This window comes from Lactuca virosa, chromosome 4 (genome assembly GCF_052849685.1).
Source record: "Lactuca virosa cultivar CGN04683 chromosome 4, Lactuca_virosa_CGN04683_v6, whole genome shotgun sequence".
Classification (NCBI taxonomy): Eukaryota; Viridiplantae; Streptophyta; class Magnoliopsida; order Asterales; family Asteraceae; genus Lactuca; species Lactuca virosa.
Genome location: NC_136429.1, coordinates 415996480 through 416022136, shown reverse-complemented (window position 1 = coordinate 416022136; position 25657 = coordinate 415996480). Strand labels below are relative to the sequence as shown.

Sequence of the window (25657 nt, the reverse complement as noted above, 5' to 3'; positions counted from 1 at the left end):
TAATTATTAGTGGTTGATGATATGGAAGTTAGTATAGCTCATTTATACTTATTACCACCTTAACCACTAAAGGTCATTGTGTATGTTGTATTTTCATATACCTTGTATGACGTTGTCATAGTCACATAGTTCGCGGTACGTTCCGGTACGGGAACGAGGATCGGGAACGCGATTCGTTAGGTTAGACGTATCGGGTACGGTGGGGGGTAGGCTCATTTCGGTACGTTCCGATACGGTGTACCATATAAGCCGATACGTGTACCCAATTGAAAACAGAATTCTGGTGCACTTAGAAAAAAACATAAACAGATTATATTAAAAAACAATTCAAAACAGAATTCCAGAATTTTAGTCATAAACCTAAACCTGATGTTAAAACATAAAAAATAGAACTCCAACTTCACTTAGAAAAATAGAAACAAATTAAGCTAAACAAGATCATTATCCTTGCCAAGATCAACAAAGTTTCCAGGGGCTTCTGTTTCACTGTCTTCTGGAAGAGTAAAAATCTTTCCAAAAACCATTTCAAAGATGAAAATAAATATTGAATAATATAAGAAAAAAAAGGAAGAATGAATACAGCGTATTGGAAGAATACAGGGGAAAGCAGATATCGATTGTGATGTTGGTGAAATTGAGTAGCATCATATGTGATAAATTGAATCGATGGATGTTGGAGGAATCAGATGTGGGAATTGAAAGCATTGGAATCGTTTGACTTTAATAAAGCGTCGACATGTTTTTCACAGGAAAACTTTTTCCCGCCAAAACACAAAATCGGCGTTCCAGACGCAAAATTGGCAATCCCAATCGCGTTTCTGTGCAATAAAATTCTGCAAAATCACGTTCCCAGTAGCGAATCGGAGAATAGAAAGGGTCGCAAGGAAGCCGTACCAAAGAGCGTTTCGGTTGGCGATTGGTACGAAATTGTACCGCGTTTGGGAACGGGGCGTTCGGAACGTGGATCGTGGCTATATTGGCGATCCCTGTGACTATGGACGTTGTATTGTTATAACCCGATAAATCATTCACCGATCATTCATTTTGTCATGTATGTATTGTAGTGTTAAATGTACAGATCTACATAAGGTTTGAAATTTGAAAAGGCATTGTACTTTCATTGAAAGCTTTTCTAATATATCATAATAGTTGTGAGGGATATATTATGTTTACCTTAATCATGGTTGACTTCCGTTGACCAAATTGACGAGTGTCACAGAGTAGATTAGGGATTCAACGGGCTAGCATGAAAAGGAAAGCAACTATTTTTGGAGGTGGAAGTAGATTATGTATGCAACATGTATTGGAGGAGGAGGGCATGTTTGTTGTTTCTTAATTACACTTGATGTTTGTCTATTATCTTTTGGGAGTTATGTCATAACTATAGTTTTTTGGTTTGGTAGGGTAGTTAAGTTATGGATTCCTTTGTTAAGTGGGTTAGAACTATCTCTTTTTGGCTGAATGTTTAACTTAACTATCTTTATATGGTATTTTTTGTCTTTTGTTACAAAATTGTTGTAACTTACATTGTTAGTGTTTTCGTTGTTTAGATTGGTAAAATGCTCAAAAATATAATGTTTTGTCTTTCCCTATCAATATGATCACAAAACCTTCAATATTGACAAGTTTTTGACTCATTTATTTCATATGGTCAAACTCTTGCCTAATGGATACATTATTGATAAAATGCTCAAAGTTATAATGTTTGGTTCATAATAAAATATTTGTAAGGAATTATCTTCTTACTATGTATAACATCACAACAACATATTACACATATGAATTCAATAATTGTAAACACAAATAACTTCACAATTAAGTCAATATTTTTCATTGCATCATGATTTCCATTTACAATTCAACAAGTACCAATAAGCCAATCACATACACTTTAAACTTGATAAACATCCCATACAACTAAACACATTTTTTTTTACAATTTCAATAACAACAAAACCCTATTCTCCCTCTAAAACCCTACATCACCCCATATATACCTAATCGTTTATCAGATGCCAATAAACCAAGGAATAAGGAACAAAGCCCATGAAAAAAGAACACATACTTGTATTTCTTAGAATCTTACAACTCATTCATGGACCTAAGTAACTCAGGAATAACTGCAACTACTCTTTGTGTCACACACCCGAACCAGACGGCGGAAACGTCTGGGGGCTGGTGTGTGACTTCATCTTGAAATATCATTATAGTGAATATAAATGAAACAGAACATCATCATCACCATGCATAATATAATACAACTGTCATTGATTACATCAAGTACAATCTTTTAAGTTACATGACCAAGACATTCAATGTAAGATGTTTAACGGTACACAAAACAAAATCTCATATTCTTGATGATTCTTCTGCCTAACGAGTCCCTGAGAATACAAGTTGTTTTTGAAAAACGTCAACATATATAATGTTGGTGAGTTCATAAGCATGTTTGATTGAAAAGTTTTGTATGGTTCGTAAAACACCAGAAAATCCGATATTTTCTCTAAAGTAGTTTGAAAATAATGTGTCAAATCATGTATTAATGCATGTGTGTTTGCTGCTTTTAGAATGTATAAATGAACAAAAATGTAATCCAGATAAAAACCATGTATTTGCTGTTGTAAGTAGAAGGTAATGTATAAATGTATTTTCCCAGAAAATCTGATATTTTTTGCTTATAAAAGTATTGTAATCGTAAATTTCCAAGACTGTGTATCGATGTATGTATGTTTTTAGTATCGTCTAGATTTGTATAAATATACCGAAATCTTTGATGAAGTTAGTCTCTAAGTGAGCCGTTACAACCATGCTTGATAATGACTAATTCGCCTGTCTTGACGTTTTCAGGTGCCGGTTTTGATGTAGGTAAGGTTTGTCGCCCTAGACTGGCCTAGTCTAGCTGTAGCGAACAGCTAAGGCGTGGGGGGTCACCCCGTATAGATCTATACACAAACTCACGCTCTCCCTCCAGGAAACTCTGGTTATAACTATAGGCTATGATTGTATACTCAAAGGTGCCAACCGACAAGTCTCACTAGATTCTCAACCTTTCATGTCATGTTTAATGTTTACGTGTATGTTGTATGTTATCAAATCCAAAGGTACATATATAAGTATACGAAGTTCAATAGTTATGTAAAGGTATAATTCCAATCTACTAATCATGTAAGTTTCAGTCCAAGCCCGATTAACATGTAAATGGGTCACAAAGGCCCAATAACATGTAAGTTGGTAATTTGGGCCCAATTGGCATGTAAATGGGCCACAAGAGCCCAATAAACATGTAATCCATAACTTAGGCCCAAAATAACATGTAAGTGGGTCGCAAGGCCCAATAAACACGTCATGGAAAACATTGGGCTCAATATACACTTAAATGGGCCCTTAGGGCCCAATGGCCAAGTAACGTGAATATTATGTCTAATAAATAGTTATCGACGTATTTCGTTCATTTGTTTTGTTCCGTTGTTTGTTTTAGCTCGAGGTTTACTAGATTGATGATAAGAAGCTTTCTTTTTGTAAAAATGACATTTTTGGCCAATAATCCTACAATTTTTCAATTAAGGCCAAAAGTTTTGTAAAATGACATTTTAGTCCATAATTTATAAAAATTTGCAATTTTGTCCTAAATGTTTAGAAATTCACAAATTTAATCCAAAATTTTATATTTTGACATTTATGGCCTTGTTTTGCAGAAAATTGCATTTTCAGCCTCTTGTTTGTAAAAGTTGTCACTTTCGGCCCAATCTCTGATAAAAGTTACATTTTTGGTCCAATTTAGGAATAAATGCTATTTTTACCCCAAAATTTGGTTTATTTACATTTATGATTCGAACTTTGGCCAATTTACATTTTTAATCCCCAAAGCCTCATTTTTTCGCAATTTTGGGCCCAAAACCGTGAGGCCAAAATATTTGGCCCATTAAGCTAAAATTTACATTTTTGGCCCTTTGGAAAGTAGGTTTATCATAAAAATCCCTTTTTATACAAGTAGGACCTGTTTGGTCCCAATAAAAACATAAATGTCACTTTTTGCCCTTATCTTTTGTTTTCTTGACAATTTTTGAACTTTAACAAGGTTTTTGTTGAGATCTTTTGTATCTTAAACATGTAATCACTTTTGGCTTGATAATGTGATGTATATAATGTCATAGTTCATAGATCTTTGTTCAATATTACTTAAAATTTCGAGATTTGCTAAGATCTAACACATTTTTACCAATAAACTAAGGGTTCACACAAAACATGCATATAACACATAGATCTACACATTTTACTTGTATTCTCCTCCAAAAGTCATGTAAAAACCGAAAACAAGGGGGTATGAACTCACCTTGGGGTTGTTGTTTCTGTTTTGAAGAAGAATGGAAGAAGATTTTTGATCCTAGCAAGCTTTCATGAGTGGACTTTGAACTTAGAAGTTCAAGGAAGTAAAATCACAAAATAGATGTTGATAATGAGTGATTTAGCTAAAGAATGAAGTAACCTAACTTAAGTGTACAAGGTCTTTGTGACATCCCCATTTTCACGGCCAGAAAAGACCGCTTTTGTTTATGCTTTATAAAAATCAGAGTACCTCTTTTAATAAAAATGTTGCGGAATTTGTTCCCAGAAAAACATGATAAATACGTTATCAAAGCATTTCCAAAGAAATGTATTTTTATTCTTTTTAAAACATTGGGATGTCATCGTCAATACAGAAACATAAGCATAAACAGAACTTACATTCATTATCACTAGTGGTTTATATCTCCTTGATCTCTCAGTGTAATGTAACTTCATATCGACACCTGTGATTCAAATAAACTGAGTGGGTCAGGTTGGGAAACCTGGTGAGTACATAGGGTTTTCAACCCACAATAATATAATTATTATGTTTAAACAATTAAACAATCAACCCAATTACCCATCCCCATTATCTTCTTTATTCTACCCTAAGAATCAACTATTCCTCGTTCATTTATTCCTAAGGATTATCCTAAGGAATCGGCACGAAATCCATCGTTGCCAGAGTCTACTCAATTGGCACTACGTCGCATAGTCGTCAGGTTTTAGGCACTAAGTCTCATAGTCGCCATGGGTTTATACAACAGGCACTAAGTCGCATAGTCGCCAGAGTTTATACAACAGGCACTAAGTCGCATAGTCGTCAAGGTTTAGGCACTAAGTCTCATAGTCGCCAGGGTTTGTTTATCGACAGTATCGTTTCCGAGAATCCACTCGCAATACATGTCAATGGGTTTTTAGAGTACACCTGGTGAATACACAGTTCAAAACACCTACAGGTTGCGAGCCTGCTAGTGTTCACTGGACTGTCTAGAATAGTCCGTGGTTGTCATCCATACTCTGCTGAATGACGGGGCCAACACATGGGTAAAAGGCTTCTCTCATGGTTTACCTCTCACCCTTATCTCATGGTCTATATCACTTCTCATCATTTTATTTTTGTCACACAACAACTATTTCATCTACCCATGTTTTACCCAACACATTTTGTAGATATAAAATACATATACAATTTAAATCATTTAAAACATGTATAAAAATCTTTCACCCAGCACAGACGGCAAGTATACAAACAATATGCACACATAGCACGTAATTTATATTAAATACTTCATATCTATGTGTAATATGAAAGGGACTATGCACTCACCTGATTAGGTGGTGACTCGGTACTACAACACTTCGTTATCTCAAAACAATTTTTCCTTGACCAAAACCTAGTATCAATACCACTAGAGTTTAGTTTTAACGTTAACTGCGACTAATTAATAGTCTAGCTATTATTATTAGTATATAAGCGTTAAATAACACTCAATATAACTCATAATAATAGCCCAAATAATTATTTTAAGGACCTAATAACATTACTATAATTAAATAAAAGCTATATTAAAAATAGCATAGACGTAGCTCACTTACAACGGGTTTTATAGAAAACCGGACTTCGCTTGGAGCAGCGTGTCCGAACCGAAAGACCCTTTTTCTCGGGACTCCGGGAGCCTCGGGGCTTCCTTCGGGTGCTAGGGGGTTTACCTAGGCTTTAGGGGGGGTTTAGGGGGCTAGAGAGAGAAAGTAGTGAGAGAAAGAGATAGTAAATTAGTGAGAAAAGAGGCTGCACCTCGCATGCTATTTATAGGGCCGAACTGCTGGGAACACGCTGCGCTCCTCGGACCTACGTTGGGCGTTCCTCGGACGCAGGGCGTAGACTTCCAGCGCGGTGCGTTCGTACGAGACGTGTCCGAAGCCTGATGGTGCGACGTGGCCTGCTCGGAGACCAAGCAATTCCGAACGCGAGGCGTTCCTTGTACGCACTGCGTAGCGAGGCCAGGTGTCCTTATCGGACGCGAGACCATGGGGAGCAAGGGAAGGCTGGGATCGTGTCACGTCATCGCATCTCGCAAATTCGCACTCCGACTTCTAAAAATCATAATTTTCGCATACGAGCTCCGTTTTCTACGTTCTTTATATCCACGCGTAGGCGGGAACGTACTCTACAACTTTTGTTTAGACTCCGTCGGCTAATTTTGACATTATTTTAAATTTTATATTTTTAACAGGCCGGGACAGGATTGGTCCGTTAAAAATCCATAACTTCTTCATCCGACGTCCGTTTTCGTCTGTCTTTTTATCGTTACGCTACTATTAACAAGATCTTCGATTCTCGTTTAGGTTGTGTCGGCTAAAAACCGCTCGATCTAATATTCGAACTTCAGGTTGTACACTGCTAAGCCGAAACTTCGAAAAATCATAACTTCCTCATACAAAGTCAGATTTGGGCGTTCTCTTTATGGACACTCTCGGTTTAACGTTTTCTACGACCTTCGTTTAGATCGCTAAGGCTAAAAGTTGCTCTATCATAAATTCACTATTTACGCTTCCCGGTGCCGTGTCGGTTCCGTCGCGAAACTTCGACGGGTCATAACTTCTTCGTTATAACTCGGATTTCGGCATTCTTTATATGTACGAAACCCTTGAGACATATTCTACAACTTGGTTAAGATTATTTATTCTAAATAATCTTTTGTCGAAAAGTCGTTTTCGACCCCTATTATCTCCAGATTTACTAGCCCGGATCTACGGGCATTACAGTCTTACCAAGGATGGATGATTTTTGTTGATAACCCTTCTTGAAAGTGCTTAGAGGATCTCGAAAATTTGAGAAGAAAGGAAGGGGTGTTCTTGGGTGTTATTATAGAGTGTTTGATTTTTGTGTGTGTGTGTGGGTGGTTTGCCTCTCGGCCGAGAGTAATAAAGAGAGAGAAGAGAAGATGTTTCCTAGATATTTGGTGGGTATTAGTCTCCTAGGAACATGGTGGGTTGTTGCATGGATATCCCCCATGTACTAATGAGGTGGCAAGTGCACAATTCATCTTGTTTTCTCTTTTTTTTTGTTACAATGATGTTGGGCCGAGATTTTTGGGTCAAGAAAATAGGAATGGGATAGTTTGAGCCCATTAAAATTTAGTTAGGATTTTTGGGAACCTAATCATAAATTTTTCGGCCCATTGGGCCCCTGGAAGTACCTACGGCCCAATAATAAGATAAGGAATGGGTTTTCGGTCCATTAAGGTAATTAATTTATTTATGGCCCACTAAGGCCTATTAAGGGTAAACCAATTTATTTTGGACCACAAAATGGCCCAAAATGCTAAGTTTTATGGATGTGGGTCCAATTAGAGCCCATTTAAGGGTCCTAAGCCCAAAATAGTCGAATTGGAAGCTTATTGGCCCATCAGGCCCAATAAGGAGATCCTAATCCAATATGGACTTAAACCAGGATTTTTAGGTTTTTCAGACTATTTGTTGAACATGAGAGATGAATTTAAATGAGCACTGGGTGATATTTACTTAGAGTATATGTTTTACAATAGTTGAATGGTTACACGAGAATATAATTTCCTAGCTAAATTGCTAGTTGTGACATCATCCCCCCGTTAGAGAAAATTTCGTCCTGAAATTCTTTCGAAGACTAGGATTACGAAGGAAAGAATAAGTGAGGGTACTTTTTCATATTCGAGACGTGGAACACTGGGTGTACGTTGCTGAGCTCGGCAGGTAGTTGCAGCTTGTAAGCCACTGGACCAATCCGGGCAAGGATCTCGAACGGTCCAATGTATCGTGGGTTCAATTTTTCCTCGTTTCCCAAAGCGAATCATTCCCTTCCAAGGAGAGATCTTTAATAACACGTGATCCCCGACTTGAAATTCTAATGGCTTACAGCATAACTCTTCTGTCAGTCTTGCGATGCTTGAAGTCGAGCTTTGATTTGGATTATCTTCTCTGTCGTTTCGCGAATGGTTTCTGGTCCCATGAGAGTACTGGCGAGTGATCCGCATTTTCGACCATAAAGAGCCTCGAAAGGAGCAACCTTGATGCTCGTGCGATAGCTGTTATTGTATGAGAATTTAATCAAGGGCAATCGGGTATCCCATGACTTGATGAATTCAAACACCCAGGCTCGGAGCATGACTTTGAGTGGTTGAATGGTCCGTTCGCTTTGGCTATTGGTTTGAGGGTGGTAAGAAACGCTCATGTCTAGCTATGTTCCCATAGCCCTCTGAAGTGACTGTCAAAGTCTTGAAGTAATTTTGTTATCCCGATCCAAGATAATAGATACTGATATTTCATGGAGTCTCATGATCCCTTTTATATAGATCCATGTTAATCTTTTCGTATTGTTTGATCTATGTATTAGCAGGAAGTGGGTAGATTGGATTAACCCATCGATGATCACCCAGATAGTGCCCAACTCAACTCTTATAACAATAGCTTCGTCTTTTGATTTCGAGAGTTTTATCCATCCATGCAGTGCTTCCTTCGCGATATTCTCCGGCTTTGATGCTTTCAAGGCCGGTGGTAGATGTTGACAATGTTTTGTTCTTGATTTGTGAGCAAACGAGTATGTTATTGACAAAAATAATGAAAATGCTGACTAGGAATGGTTGGGAAACTCGGTTCGTAGGGTTCATGAATACCGTGGGAGCATTCGTTAGACCGAAGGGTATCACGACGAATTTGAAATGGTCGTGACGAATTCGGAAAGCAGTTTTTTTTTTTGAAATGTCCTCTTCTAGGCCTCGGACTGATGATTACTGGGTCTTAGATCTATTTTGGAGAAGCAACTAGCTCCTTGAAGCTGGTCAAATAGGTCGTCAATCCGAGGAAGTGGGTATCGGTTTTTGATAGTGAGCTTATTCAATTCTCTAAAATCGATGCACATTCTGAAGGATCTGTCTTCTTGACGAACAAGACCGGAGCTCCCCAGGGTGAGAAGCTTGGTCCAATGAATCCTTTGCTCAACAATTTTCTTAATTTGACTGGATAACTCCTGAATTTTGGCGGGAGCTAACCTGTAGGGTGAATTGGCAATTGATGTGGCTCCTGGTATGAGGTTGATTCGAAATCCAACCTGTCTTTATGGGGGTATTCCCAGAAGGTCTTCAGGAAATACATCCGGAAATTCACATGCCACTGGGATGTCTTTAACGTTTACTTCTTCCTTGGTCTTGTCCACAACGTGAGCGAGGAAAACGTAGTTCTTCTGGTGCAGGCACTTATGTACCTTGATGCACGAGATAAGACGAGGATTGGCGTCAGGTTTATCACCATAGATTATTAGAGTTTCGTGATTGGGGAGGTGAAGGCAAACGGCCTTCTCGCGACACATAGTATCAGCATGGTGGGGGCTTAATCCACCAATGCCGATTATCACATCAAAACTCCTAATGTTTACTGGCATTAAATCTATTTGAAATGAATGGTTGTTTAGTGTTAAGGTGTACCCTACATAAATATCCTTGGTTGATTCGGTTTTTCCCATTAGCCATCTCCACCGTGAAGGCTTCTTTTAGCTTCTTGGGTTGTTGTTTTAGTAAGTGCTCGAATTTGTTACTAACGAAGCTTCGCTCAGTTCCACTATCGAGTGAGATGAAAGAGGAAGGGTTGTTAAGTGGGAACGTAGAGGTAACAACCGTCAAGTCTTGGGTTGTCTCTCCTTGACCCACAGTCAGGACTCTTCTTGATCCTTCTGCCCCCTGGTTGTTGGATTTGGGGCAGTTGCATCTGAAATGACCGGTTCCTCCACACCCATAGCAGGTGTGACTGGCCCCAGAATTGGTGTTGTTGTTGTTTGGCTGTTGATTCCGTTGTGGATAAGTTCTATAGTATTTAACGGTGTGACTCTTCCTGTTGCATCTATTACAATACGGCTCCCGACAGGCTCCCTTATGATGGAAATTGCACTGGTTGCATTTTGGAAGGCTTCCAGCATATGATCTCGCTGGTGTGGATGTAGTAGGTGTCATGGCCGCATGGACAACAACAACATGTTGCTTCTTCGAGAACCCTTGAGTTGGCTGTCCCTTTCTCTTACTTCCAGACTTTCGCTTCCTACTCTTAAGCTTGGGGTTTGGAGTGCCTTGATAAGCTGTCACTTGTTGGTTTCCATGCTCGTTCCTTTGGCTGGAGTTGTCGATGCTATTTCCACCTCTATTTGTGTTGTTTGCGTTGAGTTGTGCCATAGCAGCGGTTACTGCCACTGTTACAGCAGCTTGGAATGTAACAGAGTCCATCTGCAGGAACGGTGTCTTGCGGTTGTGCTTGTTATTTCTGTGGGATGTCATTTTCCTGCTGTATGATGATAAGCCAGATCGTAAGTAACAATGGTCATTCCGGGTTGTACTTTATAACTTTGCGTTTTGTCATATGATTCACGATGTTTCTATCTACATCCCTATGACGCATTGATGGTAGTAGGAAATCATAGATTTGGCATGAATATTACGTCTATCCTGAGAGTATATAGGTTGTTTTGGTTTCAAGATCCTTGAGTATCTAGCGGTTTCGGGGGTTCGATTGTGCATACCCGTGAATTTATGAAGTAACACGAAATAAGAAGAACAATAGTTGTTTCATTAGTGAGTACCATCTTAGTACACCAAAGAGAGTCATAACGGATAGTAGTGGGGGAAAAGCTGATCCTAATCATGGCGGAAAGTGTCTGGTGGTGGTACTGATGAAGTGGATGTTCCCCGGAGACGAGCCACTTGTCGCTCGGTATCTCGTAGTCGTACCTCCCAACTAACTGTCTTGCTTGGGAGTCCCCGATCACTCCCCGTGTTTGTATCTCAACTCTTTCCACAGTAGTCTGCATTTGGTCCATTTGATTGGGGGTGTCCTGAGCTCGATTTCCAATGTCTCGGGTGTGCCGGGCCATGACTGGGAGGGTCCGGTCAGCTGGTCCTCTATGACTAAGATCGAAGAAACCCCGGTTCCTACCGTAGTGTGGTTCTATCCCCTGTTGGTGACTCCATCTCCGAATATCGTGTGCCCATGGGACGTGGGGCCATCGGGGCCCATACGATAAGTCGGTACTCTGGCCATGTATGGAGGATTGATGACCTCGGACTCTGCATCCGAGTCATCATCATCATTGCCCTCGAGCTCTTCCTCTTCGAGGTTCACTACTGGCTCGGCGGGTTCATCTGTAAGTTCTACTTCATGTTCCTCCTCTGGTTCTTCCTTTGAGTCTTCTTCTGGGTCAAGCCACCCTGCATTCCCCTGACTAGGGAGATAGGGGTCTCCTGGCTAATGATGCCCGTCCATAGTGTATTGCACGAAGGGGTATAAATACTATAAACAAATAGCACACCAAATACTCCTATAGTATTTTAATTTTGTTTAGGTTTGGTTCTATAAGCTCTGTGGATAATTAAATGGTAAGTTTTTGATTCATTGTCCATCACAATTACCCCCGAACACATGTTGGTCGTATTTTGAATGAATGTAGTTGATCAGGCTACATTCACCCCCAATACGACTACATAACTACCCGAGTTTACTAGCGATGTTCAAATCCTCCAAAGACTTTTACTGTTCTTGTTGTGTTATTACTCTAAAATGTACACATAAGTATGTATTTTAATTACTATGTTCAGAGTAGTTTAGTCCCATTGTATTTATAGTTGCATATCTTGTATGGTTAGATATGCCAGTTCACTATAAACAATGCTCTGATACCAATCTGTCACACCCCCGAACCAGACGACGGAAACGTCCGGGGGCTGGTGCGTGACTTCATCTTGAAATATCATTACAGTAAATATAAATGAAACAGAACATCATCATCACTACGCATCATATAATACAACTGCCGTTGATTACATCAACTACAATCTTTTAAGTTACATGACCAATACATTCAATGTAAGATGTTTAACAGTACACAAAACAAAATCCCATATTCTTGATGATTCTTCTGCCTAACGAGTCCCTAAGAATACAAGTTATTTTTGAAAAACGTCAACATATATAATGTTGGTGAGTTCATAAGCATGTTTGATTGAAAAGTTTTGTATGTTTCGTAAAACACCAGAAAATCTGATATTTTCTGTAAAGTAGTTTGAAAATAATATGTCAAATCACGTATTAATGCATGTGTGTTTGCTGCTTTTAGAATGTATAAATGAACAAAAATGTAATCCAGATAAAAACCATGTATTTGCTGTTGTAAGTAGAAGGTAATGTATAAATGTATTTTCCCAGAAAATCCGATATTTTTTGCTTATAAAAGTATTGTAATCGTAAATTTCCAAGACTGTGTATCGATGTATGTATGTTTTTAGTATCGTCTAGATTTGTATAAATATACCGAAATCTTTGATGAAGTTAGTCTCTAAGTGAGCCGTTACAACCATGCTTGATAATGACTAATTCGCCTGTCTTGACGTTTTCAGGTGCCGGTTTTGATGTAGGTAAGGTTTGTCGCCCTAGACTGGCCTAGTCTAGCTGTAGCGAACAGCTAAGGCGTGGGGGGTCACCCCGTATAGATCTATACACAAACTCACGCTCTCTCTCCAGGAAACTCTGGTTATAACTATAGGCTACGATTGTATACTCAAAGGTGTCAACCGACAAGTCTCACTAGATTCTCAACCTTTCATGTCATGTTTAATGTTTACGTGTATGTTGTATGTTATCAAATCCAAAGGTACATATATAAGTATACGAAGTTCAATAGTTATGTAAAGGTATAATTCCAATCTACTAATCATGTAAGTTTCAGTCCAAGCCCGATTAACATGTAAATAGGTCACAAAGGCCTAATAACATGTAAGTTGGTAATTTGGGCCCAATTGGCATGTAAATTGGCCACAAGAGCCCAATAAACATGTAATCCATAACTTAGGCCCAAATTAACATGTAAGTGGGTCGCAAGGCCCAATAAACACGTCATGGAAAACATTGGGCTCAATATACACTTAAATGGGCCCTTAGGGCCCAATGGCCAAGTAACGTGAATATTATGTCCAATAAATAGTTATCGACGTATTTCGTTCATTTGTTTTGTTCCGTTGTTTGTTTTAGCTCGAGGTTTACTAGATTGATGATAAGAAGCTTTCTTTTTGTAAAAATGACATTTTTGGCCAATAATCCTACAATTTTTCAATTAAGGCCAAAAGTTTTGTAAAATGACATTTTAGTCCATAATTTATAAAAAATTGCAATTTTGTCCCAAATGTTTAGAAATTCACAAATTTAATCCAAAATTTTATATTTTGACATTTATGGCCTTGTTTTGCAGAAAATTGCATTTTCAGCCTCTTGTTTGTAAAAGTTGTCACTTTCGGCCCAATCTCTGATAAAAGTTACATTTTTGGTCCAATTTAGGAATAAATGCTATTTTTACCCCAAAATTTGGTTTATTTACATTTATGATTCGAACTTTGGCCAATTTACATTTTTAATCCCCAAAGCCTCATTTTTTCGCAATTTTGGGCCCAAAACCGTGAGGCCAAAATATTTGGCCCATTAAGCTAAAATTTACATTTTTGGCCCTTTGGAAAGTAGGTTTATCATAAAAATCCCTTTTTATACAAGTAGGACCTGTTTGGTCCCAATAAAAACATAAATGTCACTTTTTGCCCTTATCTTTTGTTTTCTTGACAATTTTTGAACTTTAACAAGGTTTTTGTTGAGATCTTTTGTATCTTAAACATGTAATCACTTTTGGCTTGATAATGTGATGTATATAATGTCATAGTTCATAGATCTTTGTTCAATATTACTTAAAATTTCGAGATTTGCTAAGATCTAACACATTTTTACCAATAAACTAAGAGTTCACACAAAACATGCATATAACACATAGATCTACACATTTTACTTGTATTCTCCCCCAAAAATCATGTAAAAATTGAAAACAAGGGGGTATGAACTCACCTTGGGGTTGTTGTTTCGGTTTTGAAGAAGAATGGAAGAAGATTTTTGATCCTAGCAAGCTTTCATGAGTGGACTTCGAACTTAGAAGTTCAAGGAAGTAAAATCACAAAATAGATGTTGATAATGAGTGATTTAGCTAAAGAATGAAGTAACCTAACTTAAGTGTACAAGGTCTTACCGAGGATGGATGATTTTTGTTGATAACCCTTCTTGAAAGTGCTTAGAGGATCTCGAAAATTTGAGAGGAAAGGAAGGGGTGTCCTTGGGTGTTATTAGAGAGTGTTTGATTTTTATGTGTGTGGGCAGTTTGCCTCTCGGCCGAGAGTAATAAAGAGAGAGAAGAGAAAATGTTTCCTAGATATTTGGTGGGTATTAGTCTCCTAGGAACATGGTGGGTTTGTGCATGGATATCCCTCATGCACTAATGAGGTGGCAAGTGCACAATTCATCTTGTTTTTTTTTTGTTAAAATGATGTTGGGCCGAGATTTTTGGGCCAAGAAAATAGGAATGGGATAGTTTGAGCCCATTAAACTTTAGTTAGGACTTTTGTGAACCTAATCATAAATTTTTCAGCCCATTGGGCCCTTGGAAGTATTTACGGCCCAATCATAAGATAGTGAATGGGTTTTCGGTCCATTAAGGTAATTAATTTATGGCCCAATAAGGCCTATTAAGAGTAAACCAATTTATTTTGGACCCCAAAATGGCCCAAGATGCTAAGTTTTATGGATGTGGGTCCAATTAGAGCCCATTTAAGGGTCCTAAGCCCAAAATAGTCGAATTGGAAGCTTATTGGTCCATTAGGCCCAATAAGGATATCCTAATCCAATATGGACTTAAACCGGGATTTTTAGGGTTTTCAGACTATTTGTTGAACATGAGAGATGAATTTAAATGAGCACTGGGTGATATTTACTTAGAGTATATGTTTTACAATAGTTGAATGGTTACACGAGAATAGAATTTCCTAGCTAAATTGCTAGTTGTGACACTTTGGCACATTCGGGGATCCAAGCATCCACAAAACCACAATTGTAAAGTGATCTGAATAATTCGATGATTCTCATTAAACAAAATAAACGAATATATAGATACATTGAGGCTAACATCCTAAAATGCAAAGATATACAACAATAATACAATATCTTCTAATATACCCCCGCAGTTTAAGCGGGAGGGCACTGAACACTCAAACTGGATTTGAAGCACTGAAATAATTGTTTTGGAAACCCTTTGGTGAAGATATCCGCATATTGGTGGTCTGTTGGAATGTGAAGCACACAAATTCTTCCAATCTGAACAAGTTCTCGAACAAAATGAATCTCAATTTCGACATGTTTGGTACGTTGCACAGGGTTATCATATAGGTAAACAGCTGGAATGTTATCACTATAAAACGACCATTGATTTAGTAATAGGAACATGCAGCTCGGGTAATAGGTTTTGGAGCCAGCTAGTTTCGACAGTAGCATTGGCAATGCCGCAATATTCTGCTTTAGCACTCGAGCGAGATACGAGAATCGGGACACCCCACAGTCAGCGTCTGAGTAAGCTGTGATGCGAAGGTTTAGGGACACATAAATGTGAATCCCTTGATCAATTGTTCCTTTGAGATATCGAAGAATGCGTTTAAGGAAGTTGAAATGTGATTCCCGAGGTGCATGCATAAATAAACACACTTGTTGAACAACATACATAATATCAGCTCTCATGAATGTTAAGTATTGTAGGGCTCCATCTAGGCTCCAATAAAGAGTACAATTTTGTAGAGGTTGATCGGATGTAACACTAAGCTTTGATGAAGTGTCGGCTGGAGTAGCGATGGGATTGCGATTGTAACATACATGTTCAGTTATCGTGTTATGTAATTTTAAAAGTGAATAATATTATGAAATATTATATAATTATGAGTATTGAGTTCTAACAGATAGTTTTTACTAGAAATAAAGTAAAACTATGTTTAGAATCAATCGGAAAATATTGGAAGTCTTATGAGATTCCAATTAAAAGACAAATATTGAAATTCAACGAAAATATAAAATTTCAAATAAGTAACTTTATTATTGAAAGTTGTAAAGAATCTCTTTAGAAACATTTAGGCGAAAACCTCATCGAAATCCGAGTTATAACGAAGAAGTTATGACCAATCGAAGATCCGCGACAAAACCGGCACGGTGCCGAATGACGTAAAAAGTGAGTTTTCGATAAACTACTTTTTAGATTTAGTAATCTAAACAAAAGTCGTAGTATTTGTTAAACCGGGAATTTTGACAAAAAGAACGCCCAAATCTGACTTCGTATGAGGAAGTTATGATTTTTCTAAATTTCAGCTTAGCGGTAGATAGCTAAAAACTCGAAATAAAGATCGAATGATATTTAGCCGACACAACCTAAATGAGAATCGAAGGTCTCGTCAATAGTAGTACAACGGTAAAAAGACAGACGAAAACGGATGTCGGATGAAGAAGTTATGAATTTTTAACGGATTTACTAGTCCCGGTCTGTTAAAATAATAATATTAAAAATAAAGTCAAAATTAGCCAACGAAGTCTAAACAAAAGTTGTAGAGTATATTCCCGCCTAAGCGTGCATATAAAGAACGTAAAAAACGGAGCCCGTATGCGAAAGTTATGGATTTTAGAAGTTTTTGGCACAAAAATCGAGAATAATTGCGAAATCCGAGAAAAATCGCATGGCCTGAGTTCGGCCACGTCACCTTTGCTCCATGCGCGTCCCGTGTCCGATTCATGACTCATCCGAAGCTGGCTCCGCCGTGTGTCGCACACCTGTCGCCTTCCGATTGGACCGAACCGCGGACCAGTGCGTGTCCGACGTGCCTCGCACAGGTGCCCGCATCCGAGCCTCACCCTTCTGCTACATGTTTCTCTCCCTCGCTGCCACCTGCCTTCGCTGACTCACCCTTCTCAACCGACCCTCGCAATCTCGCCATATAAATAGGAAGGCTGCGAGCCTTCCCGGGTATAATGAGATTTTTGCCACTTTTTCACCCAAATTCAATATTTTTATTATTTTGACTTCCCCCGAAGCCCTGGTATCATTTTTAAAGCCCGAAATACGTTCCGAAGTGCCCGGAGAGCCCGAGAAATTTATCTTTTCGGTTTGAAGCTCTACCTTCGCAGAGCCCGGTTTTCAATAAATCTCCCGGTTTTCAACGAAGGAAGTTATATTTAGAGCCGAAGTGCTGCCCAATTTACTATTTTTACCCCCGGTTATTTCACGGTGAGTTCAATATATAGGAACAATTGTATGTTATGTGTTATATGTGCTATGTGCTTTTCAGTTTAATTATTCCGGGTTATTTTCCCGTGTTATTTTTATTTCTGCTATTTATGATAGCAAAATTATACCTTTGACCATGTGATCAGTGAAAGGACTTAGATTCACTGTGGTACTGGTACGTAGCCTCTGGCCATGTAGAGCATGTCTCCGTAAGAGAATGACTTCTATTCTATGGCATTGGCAGATGGTTAGACATGGCTATAAGCCTGAAATCTACCGAATTGTTTAAATCAGAAAGTGTATGTCTTCTGTGCCATTTGGGCCGAAGCTTTATTGGTGTATATCAAGTATAGAAATTGTCATGTCTCATTGATCGTATATCTTTGAATCAAATCATTGATTGATATGGAAAGTTTGTCACATGATTCACATATATCTTTGTTGTTCCTCTTTGCTTCTGCCATAATGATATATATATGACATAACGTTATATTGTATCTATTATTGAACTCACTAAGCATCACCGCTTACCCCTCCCAGTGTTTAACAATTGCAGGAGATAAGTAACTAGTATGGTTATATACTGTCGGAAGATGTAGAATAGTTTTTACTATTACTTTTGTATTTCGGTTTATGTTTGTATAAAATTACAATATCCTGGGTAGTTATGTAATATACTAAAACTTAGTCGGTTTGTATCCATTCTTTTGTAATCACATTATCAATGTAAAATATTATTTATAAATATGCATGTAGCATGTTTTGGAGTAACAATTGTCGAGTCTGAAAGTTTGGGTCTTTCAGAAATACGAAAGTTTAGAAAGGGGTTCTTTCAGCGATCCTTTATTTTTTCCCTGTCAATATATCTCTCGCATATGTAGATTGAGACAGAAATAGGCCCCGCGAGTTTCGAGTGACCTGAATACCGAGAAAATGATGAAGTGTGCCCAGATTGGTCATTGCAAATTCCCGAGATAACAAGTTGATGACATTTCGTAAAAATGAATCAGAGAATGCAGTTAGGATAATGTCATCTATGTACAATAAAAGGTATGTTGTATCTTACCCTTTGATATTATCCACTGTGATCTATGACCTCCCCTACAAAGCAAAACAAGTTATAAATATTATATGGTCCTTATTGATAACTTTACTTAATATGTGTAGGTATACCCTCTCAAATTTAAATCTGAAACCTTCACATGTTTCTCCCAATTTCATTCACTTATTGAAACCCAATTCCACACTAAAATTAGAAGTTTTCAATGTGATATGGATGGCGAGTTTCATAACCACAACTTTAAAAATTTTGCATCCACCCATGGCCTTACATTTTGATTTGCTTGCCCTCAAACTTCCTTTCAAAACAACAAAGTCGAAAGAATGATCCGTCACCTAAATGAATTTGTTCTTATTTTACTTGCTCATGCATCCTTACCACTATCCCTGTGAGTTGATGTTCTTCGTGCAACCGCCTACTTACACAACACCACACACACCAAAATCCTTCACAACCAAACACCCACATCCATGTTATACTGTCGAAACCCATCATATAGCCATCTTCACGTTTTTGGTTGTGCATGTCAAAGAAGGAAGTATGGTTTTGGGTTGAGAGGTTTTGATACCATAAAGTGATATGAATAATTCAATGATTCTCATTAAACACAATAAACGGATATATAGATACATCTAGGCTAACTTCCTAAAATACAAATATATACAACAATAATACAATATCTTCTAATAAATTGTTTCCCCCTTCGTGAACAACACCAAAACCTCCTACTTAGATTGAGATTTGTCCAAGATGTCACGATTACTGCTTCGGTACCACATATACAGATTACCATATTCAAAATACCTTCATGAACCAATTGCAAAGAGAGAAGGAAGAAAGAGATGAAGAAGGTATGTAATGAAACTTCTCTAGCCTCTTAATTATGCATGAGAAGGCCCCCTTAAGGAAGTAATAGTTTTTCCGTCACGTAAGGAGCATGTGACTCTTTTTACCGGGGGGGAAATAAACATGAGTTACGTTGAGGGACCATTCATGTACCGAAACGAAACCATATGGACCATCCATTTTACAAAATTTAAAATAGGACCAATAATGTGAATTGGGGTATACCACACGAGCGAAATGTGTAATTTACTCTTAAAACTATTTCACTCGAGAGTCTAGACTCCAGAGTCCAGACTCCAGACACACTTGTAATACGCGATTTACGGCGATCCATGTAACATAAACTTTTCTTCGATTCGGTTTGGGTTCCGGACCAGTTTTGGTAACACTTGTTCAACATCATCGCTAATCCGCATACGTTTGATTTGAAAACCTGCAACTGCAACTGAGACACACCACAGTCAACACACACAGTGAAAAGTGAAAAGTGTGCGAAAGTCCCAAATGTGGAGAAAAGGCTTTTGCAGCACCACTAGTTCCGCCTTAAACAACAAGAAATGGGACGCTCTAGTAATCGGCGGTGGTCATAACGGCCTTACCGCCGCTGCTTATCTAGCTCAATCAGGCCTCTCCGTCGCCGTCCTTGAGCGCCGCCACCTCATTGGCGGTGCCGCCATCACCGAAGAACTCATCCCCGGTTTCAAGTTCTCCCGTTGCAGCTACCTCCAGAGCCTCCTTCGTCCTTCTATCATCAGGTTTCACTAAATCATTCAAACTTTTTCCTTTTTTCTATTGTCTGATTGACCTATTTCTATACTGACTGTTTGATTGATTTTTATTTTTAATTTGATGAAATTGAAGAGATCTGGAGTTACATAGACATGGATTGAAACTGTTGAAGAGAAGTCCTTCATCGTTTACGCCGTGTTTGGATGGACGCTATCTTCTTTTAGGTCCTGATGCTGAGCTAAATCATTCGGAGATTTCAAAGTTTTCAAAACAGGATGCTGACGCTTATCCAAGGTTCTATTCCTGTGTGACTTTCCTGTCTCGATACTACATTATTATATCATTGAGAACACCACCTGTATGCTCATATGAGTATGATGAATTGGTGTGATCATATTTCTATCTCCTCATATCTAACTTCGACTTAATTACCATTGATTGATGATTTTTTTTTACAAGATACATGATTTCACCCTCATTCATATTCGTTATGACTTATGATGATTGATTGATTGTAGAATGTAGACTGTAAACCAACTTTTTGATTCAACAAGTGGAAAAGAATTAGGGCTCCAAAGAACCTCATTGATTTTGATAATTTGTATGTTTCTTTTACAAATCAAAATATAATCTGTTACCTCCTCTGTTGTTTACATATAGGTATGAGGATCAGCTAGAGAAATTTTGCAAGTTTATGGATCCACTAATCGATTCATCACCACCTGAAGTTCATCAAGGTGTTTCATCTTTCAATTCCCGTTTGAAACACAAGTTACAAAAATCAGAATTTTGGGCACATTGTTTACATCAATCTGTCTCCATGGGTCAACAAGGGCTTGTGTAAGATTTCTTACCCTAGTGCAAAATAAGACTTTTAGGTTTTATCACATCAGTTTGTTGTTTATATTTGCTTAAACTTATGTATTTATTTCTTTTTACAGAGATTTTATGGACCTTTTACTATCACCAGCATCAAATGTCTTGAATCGTTGGTTTGAGGTTGTTAATTTCTCCTCATTCCTCAATGATTTTAAAGACAACATGTGCTTTTGATAAAATTTTGATCTTTTATATGTGCATAAAATGCAGAGTGAGGTGTTGAAAGCAACACTTGCTACAGATGCAGTGATAGGAACAACTGTAAGTAACAAGTACCCTTTCTATTAATCCAATTTTTTATGCAATCACCATGGTTGACTTTGACTTTGACTTTGACTTTGACTTTGACTTTGTAATTCAGGGAAATACTCAAACACCAGGGAGTGGATATGTTTTGTTACATCACGTGATGGGAGAAACTGATGGTGAACGTGGAATTTGGTCGTATGTAATGTTTTATTAATAAATCAATACTTTTTTTTCACCAAATTATACTTTTTTTTGAAGTATTTGTATTTTCTTTCATATTCTCATATAATCCATAACTGATAAGTGTTTAGATATGTTGAAGGTGGAATGGGCTCAGTGTCTATGGCCATTGGAAATGCTGCTAAAGAAGCTGGTGTCACCATACTTACTGATGCTGAGGTATGTCATTTTAACATATATTTGGAATAATTAAACATTATTTTTATAGTTTATAGTTTATAATTTATAATATTATATCCACTTTTATGGTTATTTGTTATTCAGGTATCAAAGCTTATGATCAATGATTCACACACAGTAACTGGGGTGAGTGAGCTTTGTTATAAAATTACAAGTTTTCAACACTCAATCAGAATGAAGAAAGATTGGTCAAAATCTAACTTTGACTTTTTTTATCAGGTTATTTTAGCTGATGGAACACAAGTTCAATCTTCAGTTGTTTTATCAAATGCTACCCCTTACAAGACTTTCATGGTAACTTTTTTATTTTCGTTCTGTAAATATTTTGTAACTTGAGCTACAAGTAATTAAATTAATTACACTTTTATAAATTCTGAAACAGGAATTAGTACCTGAAAATATTCTCCCTGATGATTTTACACGTGCTGTTAAACACTCTGACTATAGTTCCGTAAGTTTATTATTATTATTATTTTCGATATCAAATATTATTCTTGTAATAAATTTTTATGATTTATAAAAATGTATTAAACAGGCAACCACTAAAATCAATTTAGCAGTTGACAAATTGCCAAATTTCAAGTCTTGTAATTTGAATTATCCTGAAGCTGGTCCTCAACATATGGGAACCATTCACATTGGTTCTGAAAGGTTTGCTATTTTTCTTTCTTTCATCTTTTTATATTTAATTTAAATTCTTATTATATAAAATAATAAAATAATCATATTTGTTCTTTAGAATGGAGGAGATTGATACTGCATGTCAAGAATCAATGAGTGGGCTTCCATCAAAAAGGCCTGTAATTGAAATGACAATTCCTTCGGTTTTAGACAAGACTATATCTCCACCTGGTATTTTATTGTATAAACTTTTAAGTTTTTATTTATTTATTTAGGTTTTGGTAAATAATAGAAAAATATTTTTGAATGATTTTTTGAAGGGAAGCATGTTATCAACTTGTTTATTCAGTATACACCGTATAAACCTAATGATGGAAGCTGGGAAGATCCTGCATATAGAGTGAGTTTTTATATTTTATAAAAATACATTATTAAAAATTACAGATAAACTGTGTATTTTATGATTATTAAGTTTATTACTGATGTTTTTCAACATGTTATTGTGGTATGACATTTGATTTTTCAGAACTTATTAACTGGGAACAATTTTTTTGTAGGAATCGTTTGCGCAAAGATGTTTCAGATTAATTGACGAATATGCCCCTGGCTTCAGTTCATCGGTTATTGGCTATGACATGTTGGCTCCACCAGACCTTGAAAGAATAATTGGTCTCACAGGTAAATTGAATATATAAGTTTAAAAAAAAAGAAACTTTCAAAGGGGTAAATTCGTAATTTTGTTAAAAACATTGGATTTGACAGGAGGGAATATTTTCCATGGTGCAATGGGGTTGGATTCTCTTTTCCTCATGAGACCTGTAAAAGGATGGTAAGTGTCAACAACCAGTGGCCCTCTCTAATCATCATAATTTTTTTCTGAGTAAATTACATATTTGGTCCCTAAGTATAGCTGAAATTTGCAAAATCGGTCCCAAAAAGTATTGTCTTTCAATTTCGATGCTTATTTGAGGTTTTTGTAACATTTTTGGTCCCTGTTCTGAAATGACTATAATTTGGGACCAAAATTGCAAAATCAGCTATGCTCAAGGACCAAAAATGTAATTTACTCTTTTGTTAATTCAGGTCAAATTATAGAACACCGGTGAGAGGATTGTATCTATGTGGGAGTGGGGCCCATCCGGGTGGTGGTGTGATGGGTGCACCAGGGCGCAACGCTGCACGTGTGGTTATAGATGACATCAAAGGGTAAAATGGTAAATTGTTTATCATCATTGATTGTAGTCTAGTACTAACATGTAGTGTTACTTCATCTATTTTTTTTATCACAAATCTTCTTGTTTTTTTATTATGAGTAAACGGTGTCTTGATTTAATAATTTTGTTGCAAATTCCATGAAGGAATAATGTTTAAGTTGTTTTTCCATGGGATAATGACAAAAATGACAAAAGAATGGAGTGTAAATTTAAGAAATCGATGCAAATCACGTTGCACATCTTTCCAAAAGGAAAACGCAATATGGAGTGATATTTGGGCAAATTGCATGTTCATGTTATCCAACTAATTCCGAAATTGGGCTCAACTGGGTTAGTGCAAGTAGTAACACTGATAGAATGATCAACATGGGAAGTATAAGTGGAGTATAGTTGCCAATAAAAATAAAAGTTGATTGTACTCCAAGACTGCAGTTTGCATCTCTAAACCGTCTGTTGAGGAAAAAGAGTGAGGGAAAACTTCCCTTTATCTTGGAACATGGGAAAAAAGTGAGGGGAGTCTATCCCCCACTCTCTGTCTTCGTATTTTTTTTTCAGTTTTTTTAATATTTATTAAATTATATACCTTCTAAAAAACTATAAAAATATATCAAAATTTATGGTTTTTAATTCCCTACAAAATAAATAATATTTGTATGAAATAAATTAAAAAAAATAATAATAAAAAGTGAGATTCTTCCCATACACATTCTGAGTTTTGAGTTTTGGTGATGGAAAAAATAAATAAAATAAAAGCTGATGTGACAGACAAAAAGTGAGGGATCTTTTCCACACACCCTCGGGTCTAATGGTTGTAGCTACAGTGACGTAGTCAGAATTTTATTTTACGGTAGGCCAAATAATTTACAAAATATAAACGACTAGCAGAATAATTCAAAAACTTGCTACAACAGTTCTTTAAAAATTGTTTAAGATTAAAAATAACTTAGTTAATTGATTAATTCAGAAAATAGAAAAAAAAAATAATAACGAATTTGATGAACAATGATGTGATCTATTCAAAAACTTGCAACCACAATTCTTTCATCAACATACCGTAGCAAAAAATATTCTCTTTATATAGAATTTGAAGTTTTTAATGGATGGATCATATCACAATTCATGATTCCTAATTCCTTTTATTTAACAAAAAGATATATATATATATATATATATATATATATATATATATATATATATATATATATATATATATAACTTCAAATTTGTGTGGATGGGCCAAGGCTCACTGTTACATCTATGTGGCTACGTCGCCACCGTGTAGCTATGGAAAAATGTGATTACGACATCTTGAAAACCCTAAACCTGACTAATCTAAAGAAAACATGAAATAAGTCATTTAATAAAATCCCTAATCATATTTTGAAAAAATCTCATTAATTTGTGAAAAAAAGAGTAGGATAGTATAAATAAATAGATATAAATCTACAATGAACAAAAATGTTTAAAAAGAAAAACATGAAAAAATTGTTTGAAAATATATTTTTTAAATGTTTTTGTGATATCTCCTTAATTTGGCAAGTATAAATTAAAATAAAATAACAGTTAGATGTCGACAATTATGTCTTTTAAGAATGACAATGATGCCTTCTGGCATGTGGAGAACCTAAAAATGAAAATTAAGGGTATATCACTGTAAAAATATATGACAAAAATAAATTTTATTAAATTAAATAATTGATGAATAAAATAATAAATAAAATAGTAAAATAAAATAAATAGATATGCTATTTGTTAGTTCGTGGAGTAAAATCTACAATTAATTTAGCTCAAAATTTTAGTATTAGTCTAATATGTTTAATGATAGTTAATTTGGTAATTTGGGAAAAGACTTGGTATTTGACCAAGATTTAACCTAACTTCTTTGAGGATCATTTTGTTGGAAACTTTGGTAGAGGAGTTGATAATGAAAATATAATGAGAAGCTACCTAGTTATGTTTATTGGTGGTCAAATTAGAAAGATTTTTAATTGGAGGACGTTATTTGTAAGATGTAGAAAGACTAGACATAACACACTCTTTTCTCTCGAATGCAACATATTTGAGAAGGAAGAAGGAAGGTTGAAGGTGATTTTCTCCACGGAATGAGCTTTAGAGAGAGTTTGAAGTAACTTAAGAATAATCGCCTTTGGACCATTAGAAAGTAATCTCTCA

General features: G+C 36.6%; 1 protein-coding gene across 1 annotated transcript; it reads left to right on the top strand.

Annotated features, from left to right (window-relative positions):
* Positions 1-19645: 19645 nt before the first annotated feature.
* Positions 19646-23741, top strand: LOC145108932 (FAD/NAD(P)-binding oxidoreductase family protein). The gene is made up of 16 exons (XM_079046014.1): positions 19646-20128; positions 20235-20396; positions 20763-20942; positions 21044-21101; positions 21192-21242; positions 21343-21425; positions 21542-21629; positions 21735-21776; positions 21870-21944; positions 22033-22101; positions 22186-22301; positions 22390-22502; positions 22592-22671; positions 22829-22949; positions 23034-23100; positions 23355-23741. The coding sequence occupies exons 1-16, from the start codon at positions 19878-19880 to the stop codon at positions 23479-23481; spliced, it is 1683 nt and encodes a 560-aa protein (XP_078902140.1). The 5' UTR covers positions 19646-19877; the 3' UTR covers positions 23482-23741.
* The last annotated feature ends 1916 nt before the right edge of the window (positions 23742-25657 follow it).